The sequence below is a fragment of the Macrobrachium rosenbergii genome, chromosome 26 (assembly GCF_040412425.1).
Source record: "Macrobrachium rosenbergii isolate ZJJX-2024 chromosome 26, ASM4041242v1, whole genome shotgun sequence".
NCBI lineage: Eukaryota > Metazoa > Arthropoda > Malacostraca > Decapoda > Palaemonidae > Macrobrachium > Macrobrachium rosenbergii.
In genome coordinates this window covers 11571781-11586007 of record NC_089766.1, presented here as the reverse complement: position 1 = coordinate 11586007, position 14227 = coordinate 11571781, and the positions used below count along the sequence as shown (strand labels likewise).

Sequence of the window (14227 nt, the reverse complement as noted above, 5' to 3'; positions counted from 1 at the left end):
TAAGTAGGTAAGACTTTTCAGTTTTTTCACATGTTGCAGACTTTAGTAACTGTATATATAACTAAAAATCATTGCTGTTTATGGATGTTAAAGCCTAATTTTATTGCACAAAACGAGTGTAAACAAAGGTCAGTATTATATAAGATAGTTTTACATCACTGTTATGGAAGAGCAAAGTATTGCTCATGTTATTCAGGTCACTTAGTTTGATGGCTTTCCTTTTGGTGATAATCCCCACTTTTTTGTTAATACAACAGTCTCCAGTTTTACATCTTTTAGGTTACTGTCTCATGGTAAATTGCTTTTGACTGCACTCTTGTCTGTGCTGTCACTACATTGAAGCTATGTTTCGTTGTTCTGTTGCAACAGGCATTTCAGTTTTAATCATATGTCATTTTCACAGGGGTTATCTCAAACTGGTAATTACCACCATGGCCATGATAATGAGGCCGTTTTCTCAAAATGCTGTGGATCCTTCCATAAGTACTTAGTCATTAAAGGATCTTACATAGTAGACACTTACTGTTGCACCATTATTAGGCTCTACTGTATGAGATTTATATGAAGTGTCTTATCGAGTATGTTGATATTTGTCATCATTCATGGCATGATTGTCTTCCTTTTTTTTTTTTGTAACACGCCCACATTGTTATTTCAGGGCCAAGACACATGAAGGAGGCTATGTTGTGGAATACCGGGAAGAGAAGGAAGTGGGTTCTGCTGGCCCTGAAACACCTTGGATGAGGAAGGAGCTCCCAACTGGGCAAATCCCCAAACATACAGTTGACAATTTGAAGCCAAATACCATTTATGAGGTAGGTTTTTGGTTGGTATTGTGGGTTTTATATAAGATTTAGTAAAGAGGTTGAGGAAATCAGAATAGAGTAATTCAGTAGCTTGATAGGGTTTTACAAAAGTATCATTTTGAAATGCCACTGAAAACATCTTCTTAGGAATAAGCTAGAGTGCATAGGGTAAGGAGGTTTTTGCAGGTGTTGAAAGGGAACCATTGTAATTGATTAGTACCAGTGTAAAGTAAATCAGTTTGTATTTCCACCTTGCCTTATAGGACTCTTTGACATAATTTGCTTTGGCCAGCCCTAAAGAGTCTTAACACTTAGATTAAAATGTAGTTGACAATTATTAGGGTTTTATTTTTTGTTGTTCAAGAATTAAAGTAGGCTAGATTTTATATTCCAATTTCATGTCATTAACTTGTATTTGTCAGATTGCATTTTGGTGTGCTTTGGTTGTGTATTTCCTATTTTATGACAAAAAAACTTGTAATATGGTTTTATCATGTATCAAATAGTTTAATGAAAGATTAACAACAAATTCATAAAATTTTCAGAGTTCAAGCTTTCAAAACTATTTCCTTGAGTAAAATATAGAAATAACTTGTGGTATCACTGAATAATGCTCATTTTTGTAAATCTGCTACTCAATATGATCACAAATTTTCTAACTCTGACATACTTGCTACAAAGGGAAAAGTGTATAAAGATGACTATATTCACTGCATTGGATTTTATTGTTCAGATCACAATATTGAAGAAAAAACTGTGAAGCATAATCATTTGTTTAATTGACATGTTTTGATTGTTGGTATCGGAATCCACTTTTCAACTAACTTACTCTTATTTAATAAGGTCCGGGTAAGCATATATGATGAAACAGATGACAGTCGCCCAGGAGAGTCAACAGAAACCCTCACAGTTAGAACCCAACGTAAGTAAAGAGTTATGTACTGTAATGTGTGGTTAATCTAGCGAAAGTTGATTTTCTTTTTTTTTCTTTGTACAAGGATACCTTTGTTTTAAAATTGTGATAACTAGTAAATTAAGTGCTATGCAATTATATTTTTAGTTTAATATTGTGATGACTAGTGAATTTAGTACTAACTTCCATTTTAAAATAATGAGGATTAGTAAGTAAAGTGATAACTGATACAACTTGTACTGGAGCTAATGTAATTGGTAGGGTGTGACTTCCAAAGAATGGTCTTTAGTTTGTTCATGTATTTATTCTTGTACTGAAGTGATGATACATTATGAATATAACTTTTTATTTCTTGCATAAATGTAACCTTTTAATTCTAGCTCTTGTTCATTTTATGGGACATGTAACTTAATAGTCTATAAATTTTTGTAGAGCACTGTATATAATACATTACAAGGGGTGTTATTTAATGTTTTACTCTAACAGTGCATAACATTTCCTCTATTTAAACAGCTGGATGTTTGTACAATAATGAATCATATGTTGCGGGTGAGTTCTTCATTGGCTGTGAGAAACGATGCATGTGTTTGGTCAGTGGCGATGTTAAGTGCTTCGAAAGGTGTTCCGTCCCATATTTCAGGTACGTGGAATTTTTTTATTTTGAATTTGGAAACAACTATAATTTCAAGATATCCTAAAGAGTGATACCTCTGTGGTGATTTTATCTGCCTACTTTGTTGAAAACATTTTATTAATTAATAAAATCAAAATGTATATTAGTTAGTAAAATGGTTTGTTTGAGATTTTTAAAAGAATATTTAATACTGTTTAAATGCATTATACTGGTAATTAATGTGCAAAGTTCAACTGTTTGTAGTAGTTACAGAAACAGTTGCATATTTGTCGAGGTGTTTAGTGAAGACGTTATCCTTTCAGTTTTATGTTGTAGTAATAACAAAATTTTACTTTGCAACAGGGTTAATTCCTTCAAAGATGATCCCTTGTGCCGAGAGGTTCCTGAAGAGGGTGATGAGTGCTGCGTGATAGTCCAGTGTGCCTCAGGGGACTCTACTGTCACTGAGGTTGAAAATGGTACTTCAATTACGAACATGAGTAAGTAAATTATTGTTATTACTTATAAATTTAATAGCTTTATCATTTGTATTCAGATATGCTAAGGATATGCAATTACCTGTAATAATTTCTTCAAATTCTCTCTTCCTTCAAAGCAAATGACAACTGCTCACAGACTGTCTGTGGTGCAAATGCTGTTTGTGTATCACACACCATGAATGTAGATATTTTGAATCTCAGCGACGACACTCCTTTAGTCTTTGGACGCTGCCAGTGTCTGGATGGATTCATAAGCAAACCCTCAGACCCCAACAGCTGCATTCCTGGTAAGTGTTAAATAGATTTGTTTAGTTTCCTTTGTTAAAAAGTCTTTGTATTAATGCTTTGTAAACTTTAATTATCTCCCCAATTGTTTGGAAATTATTGGTTAATTAATTAATTAAATTAGTGTAAAAACTGTGATGTTATATGTACTCTCATAGATAGTACTTAGATATTTGGTCATTTCTTTTCAGATCCTACCAGAAACATCAAGGAAGGTGTATGCACTTTCAAGTCAAACACATATCAGCCTGGTGAAGTTTTTTACAATGAATGTGAATATAGGTGTTCATGTAATAACAACACTGAAATAGAATGTGAGGTTTGTATTTTATACTTCTTTGTATGTTTTCTTGCCTATGTTTCTCTTGTATTCATTAGAGCCTTTTTTATTCCTCAGATCTTCCTGCTACTGTTATTGTTATTGTTATTGTTATTATTATTATTATTATTATTATTATTATTATTATTATTATTATTATTATTATTATTATTATTATTATTATTATTATTATTAATATTATTATTATTATTATTACAAAGTAGTTTAATGAGACCACTGAGTCTCATGTCTAGATTTATATGGCTGTCCCAGAAGAATTGTTCTAAAATAAATGTTGAAAATAAGAGCATTACAAAATTTGAAAAAATAGATGATCAGCTTGCTGCCAAGAGGTCTAAGCAAGAGGAAAAAAGTTAAAGGAAGAAGCTCAGTGTCTGAATGGACACTGCCTTACCGAACTACCTGTCAAGCACTGCACAAGGCTCACTTATATTGCAAGATCTAACTTTTTATTACTGTACTTTATCATTATTTTTCCTATGTTTACCTTGACTAGTATATTTTTTAAGTCAGTGAAATGGAATTATTATGTATTTCTTTTAGTTACTGTATATTAAAATTGCTAGTTCACAGCTTCTTGTAGAAGACTATGAGGTAGTGTTTTTGTAATTATAATGTAGTTGCTGACACATGCCTGTCTCTACAGCCTCGCTGTGAGTTCACCCACAAGAATGGATCGAAGGTAGAACCTGGATGTGAGTACAAGCCAGACCCAGAAGATTCTTGTTGCATGTTGCGTGTGTGCAACTCAACTTCGGAATCTGCAGGAGATGCTGGTAGGTCTCCTTCCCTAATTTCTGACGGATGCACTGTTGACAATGTAACATATGCCAAGGATGAAAAGTTCTACAAAGGGTGTCAAACACAGTGTGTCTGCATGGGATTCGGTGATGTCTCCTGCTTCTCAAGGTAAGATTTTGTGCCTTGAATCACTTGAAAGTTAATATTAATTATATGAATCAGTTTAATGAAACAGTGAGCCATATTTCTAGATATGTTTATAAATGAGAAGTGAAAATTTGAGCAGGGTCAAGTGAAGAGTTGAACTGTCAAGTACAGTAGAAAGAGAGTGAAGGGGGTGAATGAAAAGTAAAAGATAGAGAACAATGCAGTTAGGGCCAAAGGGATGCTACAATGTACAAATAAGTTCTGCAATGTTTCGTACGGCACAGTGTAAGTGTTGCCCTCCCTCAGGATTCATGGAAGTTAACTGGAGGACTTTTTTCTATTTCTTGTGTATTTATTGGCACAACTTATGAATGGTAAAATGGTATAACTAAAAATGAGCTTATCTCTGTATTCAGTGGTGCAGAACAAACATGGTACGGGTATAATGTAATGATGAAGTGAATTCCTATTTGGATGAAAGTGGTTACAGATGAGAAAGGAGAACTTGAACATTTATTTACAGAACAAAGAATTCAAATAATTTAGCCCACCTGACCCTTGCCTGTTTAGATAATGAAAATGCATATATTTCCGCCAACTCGGAGCCGATAGAAATTAGTATGTATCTTTTTACCTAAATTTACCTTTTATCTTCCAGATGTCCACCTCTGAAAGTACTAGTGTCTGATACAGCTAAACATTGCCAAACTCTCCCAGATCCGGAAGATTCTTGCTGTTCAATCACAGTTTGTGATGAAGAGACTCCCGATGTTATGAAAGCTAACATTACAGGTATGTTTCATATTAATTTTTTTTCAGAATAGTGCAATACATGAATTTAGCGCTAACTTTAGATTATTCTAGTCATTCATTTAAGCCTTTCAAGTGCTGTACATTGTAAGATGCTGAGGAATATTTTTTGAACTTCATATCATTTGTAGGCTCTAGTGACAAAGACAGAACTCATTCTTAAAAAGCAACGGACTAGGCACTATATTTCTTCTCTAGAATTTTTGACAGAATAAGTGAAATGTTGCTTTGGCTCACCAGTTTGAGTTTATAATTAGTTTATTAACTTCAGGCAGCAATGCTATTGTTTTTAATTACTGCAGCATTGAAATAGTGGATACTTGTAATATTTTAGTATTTCTTTGCCGTAGTTAATTCGGGCCCCTCTTTATGTATGTAAATGAGAAGATTTATGCATAGTACCTGTTAAATTTAATTTTAATTTCCTCTTGGATTAAAATAATAATCAGATCACTTTACCTCTTAATTGTGTCTTCATTCATTCTCTTGAAATATGTGTGGATTAGCATAATTGAAAACCAATTAGCCTGTTCTGTACAAACCTTGTAGTATTCCCTACCAATACCAAACTCATCTCTAGGGGTCTGAACATTTTCTGTGGTTGTTGTTGTGAATCTTCAGCTCCCTAATTATGGACACGTCCTTTACAGAAATGGAGAAGGAAATGATCATGATGAAAGAAAGGATGAAGAACACGACAGAAATGGAAAAGGAGATGTTGATGAAGCGCATGACAGAACTTGAGAGAGAAATGTTGATGGAGAACATAAGCCAGTTGGAAACAGTACTCCGTAACATGATCGAAGAGAAAGGTGTCCTCATAAATTCCAACATTTCAGATTCAGAAAAGGAGATGCTGATAAAAAATATGCTTGAAATTGAGATGATGATGAAAGATGTTGTAGAGATGGAAAAAGACATAACAACTAGGAACTTGACAGACGAAGAAAAGGAGTCCTTAAAGTCTAAGTTAACTGCAATGCAAAGAAACCTAACCGACGAATTGCTTTCTGAGGGGAAGAACGACATTGACGAGCACACCCGTTTACACTTACTCGGAATAGAGCATTCTCATGATATAGATGAAAAGAAAAATAACACTCATACACATGATGACGGCACAACTCACGGCCATCATGACGGACACCTCCCTCATACTCATGATGACAAGAACAATACACACACCCACGAAGATGGCATAACGCACACCCATCCTGACGGACACCTCCCTCATACTCATGATGAAATGAACGTCACACACACTCACGAAGATGGAACGACACACACTCATTCTGGTGGAAATCTCCCCCATACTCATGATGAAACAAACGTTACACACACTCACGAAGATGGAATAACACACACTCATCCTGGTGGAAATCTCCCTCATACTCATGATGATGATGAAACGAACGTTACACACACTCACGAAGATGGAACGACACACACTCATCCTGGTGGAAATCTCCCCCATACTCATGATGAAACAAACGTTACACACACTCACGAAGATGGAACGACACACACTCATCCTGGTGGAAATCTCCCTCATACTCATGATGATGATGAAATGAACATTACACACACTCATGAAGATGGAACGACACACACTCATCCTGGTGGACACCTCTCTCATACTCATGATGACACGAACGTTACACACACTCACGAAGATGGAATAACACACACCCATCCCGGTGGACACCTCCCTCATACTCATGATGACATGAACATTACACACACGCACGAAGATGGAACAACACACACCCATCCCGGTGGACACCTCCCTCATACTCATGATGACATGAACATTACACACACTCACGAAGATGGAACAACACACACCCATCCCAGTGGACACTTCCCTCATACTCATGATGACATGAACCATACACACACTCATCCTGACATGAATGATGTGGACGGACTTCACAGTCATTCTCATACTCATGGAGATGATAGCCATTCACATGATCACATGGATGGTTCACACAATGAAACTCATCATATGCATGAAGATGGTGCTGTTCATATGCATCACAACACACCAGGCTGGAAGAATGAGACACACCACATGCGTGAGGATGGTGAAGTGCATACTCATCACAACATGACAGGCTGGGAAAATGACACACACCACGTGCATGAGGATGGTGAAGTGCATATGCATCACAACATGCTAGGTGGGAAGAATGAAACACACCACATACATGAGGATGGTGAAGTTCATATGCATCACAACATGCCAGGCTGGGAAAATGACACACACCACATGCATGAGGATGGTGAAGTGCACGTGCATCACAACACGTCAGGCTGGGAAAATGACACGCACCATGTGCATGAGGATGGTGAAGTGCATATGCATCACACTATGCCAGGCTGGAAGAATGAGACACACCATATGCATGAAGATGGTGCAGTCCATCTGCATCACAACATGCCAGGCTGGGAAAATGACACACACCACATGCATGAGGATGGTGAAGTGCATATGCATCACAACATGTCAGGCCGGGAAAACAAAACACACCACATGCATGAGGATGGTGAAGTTCATATGCATCACAACATGCCAGGCTGGAAGAATGAGACGCACCACATGCATGAAGATGGCGCAGTCCATTTGCATCATGACACGGCAGGAGAAGATAATGAAACAGATCATACATCACATGTTGATGAAGTCCATGGTCGCACAGCTTTTGGTTCCCTTGAGAAAAAGAATAGAGCTGAGGATTTAGGTACCTTTGACCTTTCCATCTTGAGAGTGGAACCCATTAACTCAACAAGCGTGGTTATAAGAGTGGGTGTTTCCGAATCTGTACTGTCACAGATTCTGATTAATGAAAACCAACATTTGAAAGTCCTTTATAGCCCGGATTCTCAGACGTGGATGGAGAAAAATATTTCTGTTAGTGACATTAAGGTTGAGAATATGGACGAAATTCTTTTGCAAGTCAGCGACCTTGAACCTTCAACTCCCTACCAGTTCCGCATTTCGTACAGAGACCATGTCAGCAGTACATCAAAAGCCAGACTTTTGGATGCCTCAAGTGATTCAGGTATGTTAGAAAGATGATTTTTTTTGCAATCGGTTACGCATGTGCATCTGTAATTTTATGCACCAGCTCTTGCATTTAAACTTAACGTTAATTTTATAGGTTGATGTTTGAAGTTTCTTGCATGCAGTTTGACTTTTTCTTGTCTTGTTTCATCACATGAATAGACTTTCATTTATGAATTATAATGCTTAGTTGACTCACTTTTTTCTCAGATCTTGAACTTTGTATGTTAATAGAATGTAATTTATAATGCAAGCCATGAGAAAATAACTCAAAGCATCTGATTTTCTGGTTTATGCACCTTGAAGTAAATTTTATTTTACTGACAAAAACTGACACTATAACTTATATTCTAATAAGTCTTGGCCAAAATTAAAGCACAGACTGACTAATTTGAATACAACATATATTTCTTTAGAGCTTACAACAGATAAGAGAATGATTTTTTAAAGTTTTGCATGATTTTACTTACATTATTCATTAACACTTCATATTTAGGTTACATTCAGCTACAAGTTTGACACATGTTATATTTAGGATTGTCCAGACCAAGCTTTTTAAGTACTAAAGTGATTGTACTATTTCATTAGGTCTCTGTTTTTTTTATCGTTATATTTTTTGTTTCCTTGAAAATGCCTTGTTTATTTGTAGATTATGTATTTCTTCTCTTTTTTTGTTTAGTACTTTGACTTATGAACAGGTAGAATGGTCTTTGGTATTTATATTTACAGAAAAAATTGTAGAAATTCTTTTACTCTTTTGGACATTTAGAATACATTTATATTATACTTTTTTTTTACTTGAAGTCAGCTTTATTAAAACAGATAATTGACTTTAAAAAAACATAACATGCCAACCTCTTGAGATTATGATGACACCAAAGGACACGTAAATTTCATCCCAAGAGATGCTAGTGATGTCGTATGTAGAAAATTTTATTTTAAAAAATTGACCACAAATATTTTCACATCAGGTAGCAATAGGGTGAGATCTGGAAGGTGCTGGAGGATGGTATGATTCTAATTTACCACTGAAGTAGGGTCTCTTCAAAGAGAATTATAATTAAGCCAGTTCTTGATGGGACATCATGCTAGAAAATATGTATATGTACTATATGTAGTGTACCATTGGAAAGTAAATATATCACAGTGTGCAAAAAAGAATGAGTACATCCTAATTTTTTCATTTTTTTACTAAAAGTAAAGAAATTTCTGTTATTAGCTAACTTCAGTGCATCATTCTACTAAAATTTTGTTCTTCCTGTCTAAACATACTATAAAAAAGTAGCTATTCAGCTGTATACCAGAATGAATCATTTTGTACTACAGACAAGTTATGGAATCCCAAAAACGTCACAGGGGAAATTACATACAAAAGAGCTTTTTAGCAAACACATCTTCAGAGATAGTGAACTAAATTTAGTTCTGCAATATGTTTTTATCCTTTTATTATACTTCATGTGTCACCAGCTTATTATTGTTATTTTCATCTTATATGTGTGATGATGAGAGTGTTAATGTTCACTATGATACTTGCATGTGTAACTCATTAGGGCACCCATTTTAACTAGACTAAAGATTCATCTTCTTATACTCTTCTATGATTTTATTCCTCTCTAACTTATACAGTACTACTCTATAATTATATTTCCTCTCTAACTCACCTCATAATGTAAACCCTCTGATATATGTCTTGTCTGAAAAACCATCTGCATTCCTCGCATCACATGTAATCTGTTATAGGTGTTGAACATGGAGAGACCATCCAATCAGGCTGCATTATTGGCACAAAGTTTACTGAGGAAAAGGAATGTGGTCGTCACTGCATCTGTGCCGAAGATGGTCTAGCTCAGTGTTTCCCAAGGTGTCCAGTTGTTAACGTCCCAGAACAGCTTAGCCAAAACTGTACCATGATACGCAGTCCTGAGGATCCTTGTTGTCTTGTACCAGACTGCCTTCTTAATTTGTTCATACAGGGTGGTAATGGAACTTTTGAAAATCTCGGAATGAACAGTTCCAACTTTGGTTCTATTTTCAATAATGCCACGAATGATCTGGGATGGGCTGGTGAGATTGTTCTGAGAAGAATGGCTGACAGTGAAATAGAGTTACATGCTATTGGAAGTTCCTCAGGAAATGTGTCCTTAGATATTTTGAACAAGGAACATAAGGGGAACCCTACTGATGAACATATTCATCTTAACACACTAATTCCAGAAGATAGTGATCATTCATTTGTTCAAGGGATGGCTATGAATTCTTCAGTTTTGCCAATGGAGGCTTCAGGATTGCATAACCAGTCTTCAGAAACTACAACCAGTGGCTTTAATGAGGCAGGACCCACACTGCGAACACATACAGAAATCCCTCATGCACCACTGTCACTGGCAGAAGTTCATGAGGAAACTCTTATGCATTCTGAACATGATGAAATTAATCTAACTCACCCACCTGAGAGAGACTCTCAGTTCCCCGATGAAGATATTGTTGAAAATCATCATATAGTCCCTCAAGAGCATGGCAATGTCGATGTGTCTAATTCTTCCTCTCACTTTTCAAGGGGACCTTTCATCCTCTTTGGAAATGTAGAGGCACTGAATGACTCGGCTGGAGCTGACATAAGTATTTTTCACAACCTCACTGGCACACATGATGAAAATGAAGTTGTTACAGCTTTTCACACTCCAGAAAATATTGGGAGTATCCCTGTCAGTGAACCAGGACAAACAAATGATGGTAATTCCTCATTCGCTATCTCAAATACATTTGATGGAGAATCGTTTCATGATACATCTAGCCAATCTAGTACCCAAGGTTCGTATCTGCCAAATGTAGATGAGGCAAGCTTTCGAGAATCTGTTGAGGGTGATGGCTCATTTTATCTGCCCGAAGATGATGAAAACTTCCACCACTGGGAACATACCAGTCAACATGCTCATCAAGAAAGTGACCCTGCCACTCATCTTGGCATTCCAAATGATCATGGTGACACACACCTTCTAGACTTACCTGGTGAGACAGCTCACGTGCTGGAGAATGGGAATGAATCACATGTCACTTCTGGTAATGAGACTCCCTCATACATTCCTTCACAAAGCGAAGGGTCTCTTTTTATCCCTTCTGGTAATGAGGAACCCTTTTATCTCCCCACAACCAATGGAACGCCCCATTATCTACCCACCACCGATGAGGCGCCTAATTACCCTCATACTTGGACTGAACAAGAGCAGCCTCTTGCTCACCCTAATGAAGGAAATCCATCTCACTTGCCAACATCTGAGATAACTTTCAGTGAGGGACTCCCTTTTGCATCTGGTATCCCACCTTCCTCATACAACGAAGCAGATGTCTCAGATCACCCCAAAGGTATTCAAATATGGAAGTGGATCTTTGTCTCTTTTGTGTTGTATAGAAAGGGCTTAATGTGGAAGCTTGTATGCCTTTGTGTTATCCTACAGAACCCTTAGTTTTACCTAGAAGGAACACAGGAATTAACTTACATGACAAAGGCAGAGGAGGAAAACTAGTAAACATGCACACTTGGGCTTCAAGAATGTTGGGAATGTGGAAATCCACTTTTCTAGTGGCAATGGAGTTTTTAAGCATAATATATTGCACTTAAAGGCTGCTTGTTTCTTGCTTTAGATTTTTCTCAAATGCTCGCTTGCGGTATACACATTAGTTACTACATTAAGTTTAGACAAGGGTTACATTTATATATTTAATTTTGCTTATGTGTACGATGCGTGGCAGTTGGTGACTAACAGGACGTTTAGTATCTGGTTCTGGCCGTTGTTGTATGGTGAATAGAAAGTGCAGTCTTTTGAAAATTTGATTGTATTTCATCTGTTTAAGGGTTAGCTTCTTGCATGCCCTAATACTGTAATCAGTGTTTTATGTAGACTATTAAAGATGATGAAGCTTACAGCTTTGTCTTTATGCTTTCTCTATGTGGAAATGGTTTTTTTTATTTTGGTTAAGATTTGACTTTTAACATCATGTGATGTTGAAAGTAGTAATTTAATCTTAAAAATTAATGTGATATTCTCCAAGGTATTATGTATCCTTAAGTTTATTTTTAATGATCATGTGGTTGATTTGATTAACCTTTGTTTTGTATTCTAGAGCTAGACTAATGTAAGAAAAAACCTATGTAATTCTAAAGATACTATAATAACAGTGTTATTTTATATGTGGGTGCCTTGTAGTGTTTTGATTTGGAGCATTTACCATTGACCTTGAACTTCCAGACGACTTCCAAGCAGGAATCCACATTGACCATTCTGAAATGTGCTCCTACAATGGCCGTTACTACAAGAGGGGCCAGGAATTCTATGAAGGCTGCTCACAGTCTTGCATATGTTCATCAAACCTTGAAGTGCATTGTGCCGCGATCGAGTGTCCAGTTACGTTTGGTCTCCAGCTGTATGATCCTGATTGTGTGGAGTGGGACTTGGACAAGGACTACACGCCAACACCTCCTATGTATGTTTATCATTAATTGATTGTTGATGTAATGAAGTCTAATTTTATGTGCTTACTAGTATAATGTCACCGTCATGTAAATTATGTTAAGGAGGCATCACAGAATCTTCCCGGTGAAATACACTCAGCAATGTCAGGGTATAATGTACTAAATAATACACATGCTATCATTATAAAGTAATATGACACGACCAAGTAGTCATGGATCTAGGCTCTCATAAGGCTTGCCCAGAGCATTGTCCTTGAATGAGAGACAAAAATGAAAAGTAAAAAACATTGCATCTTTAGCATTGTTTATAGTATGTCACTATAAAAGTACAGTACTGTACAGTAATTAATCATGACTACATACCACTGATAACTAATATTGATATATTTGAAAATACAGTGGCTAATAAGTGAAAATTTAGCTGTTCTCAAATCATGATACATAGCTTCTATCCTGTACATTACATGTGTATGTACAATTTGAACATCCACATCTTATTCTAATATTCTCCAAGGTATATAGTTTTGTATATGTTGATGTTTTTGTACATATTTTACAAATGAAGACTACATTACTCATGTCTTCCAATGCAGAAGATATACTTAGGTAATAAGCCTGAATACTACATGTAGTATATTATTGCATCACACACATTTGGCACACCACATGCAAAATGGTGCAGTTGCCAAGCATCACAACATGGCAAGAGCAGATGAAACGTGATGAGTATTATGGCATTATAGACCTTTATTTTGATTGAATTTCATATTACAGGTGCTGTCCTCAGGTGAAATGTATTCAGACATCAGCCTGTGAATACATGGGACAGAAATTCACCAACTTTGACACTATTCCACGAGAACTGACTGGTTGCTCACAGAAATGCTCATGTACTTACGGGAACGTAACGTGCATTGACGAGTGCCCCCCTATCTCTGATACCCCACCATCAGAACTGAACTGTGCACCAGAAGATGCTATCCGGGTGACACTTCCGGGAGAAACTTGTTGCGAGACATGGCAGTGTGCTGCTCAGTCTGTTAATGGTAAGATGGTTAGCCTCTTATTTTCTAGATTTAAAATTGTGAGTAACCTGGAGTTGACAAGGTTCAACACTTATTTTGTGATATATGTATGATATGTGGTTTTGTAATATTGTACAGTAATTGTAAAGCATTAGCTATATAGTTCTCCAGCATTTATGTGTGCATTGACCCAAAAAGAAGAATTCTTACATTTTTTTGAGAAATGTACAAGTAATTAGTATTTTAAAAGTTGTTGTGAGGTCATGAATCCTGAACTTTACCAAGCAACCCTCAGGTTAATTGTGCAGCATAAATTTTTATATGAATTTAGTAATGTGTAATGTATTATGACAATCTTCACTGAATCTCACTTATTATTACAGGTACACCTATTGAATTCCCTCTACCTCCTGAGTCTGTTCACCCTCAGGGCTTTGACAACGAAGGTGTGTATAGTTTTTTATACAACATTCCTTTGTTAATATGTTTCTTTGAAGTGAGGTTCTCAT

At 36.4% G+C, this 14227-nt stretch overlaps 1 protein-coding gene across 9 annotated transcripts in view; it reads left to right on the top strand.

Annotated features, from left to right (window-relative positions):
- Positions 1-14227, top strand: part of sas (stranded at second) — a 265050-nt gene that overhangs the window by 242174 nt on the left and 8649 nt on the right. For 5 of the 9 annotated variants that reach the window (XM_067128220.1, XM_067128219.1, XM_067128218.1 and 2 more), the window contains 13 exons: positions 659-815; positions 1650-1728; positions 2233-2359; positions 2696-2832; positions 2949-3119; positions 3309-3436; positions 4104-4366; positions 5004-5137; positions 5806-8220; positions 9963-11585; positions 12470-12704; positions 13468-13739; positions 14102-14164. In XM_067128220.1, the coding sequence (XP_066984321.1) occupies positions 659-815; positions 1650-1728; positions 2233-2359; positions 2696-2832; positions 2949-3119; positions 3309-3436; positions 4104-4366; positions 5004-5137; positions 5806-8220; positions 9963-11585; positions 12470-12704; positions 13468-13739; positions 14102-14164 (5804 nt within the window). The remainder of the gene's footprint in view (positions 1-658; positions 816-1649; positions 1729-2232; positions 2360-2695; positions 2833-2948; positions 3120-3308; positions 3437-4103; positions 4367-5003; positions 5138-5805; positions 8221-9962; positions 11586-12469; positions 12705-13467; positions 13740-14101; positions 14165-14227) is intronic. The other 4 variants (XM_067128225.1, XM_067128224.1, XM_067128223.1 and 1 more) reach the window with 1 other exon arrangement.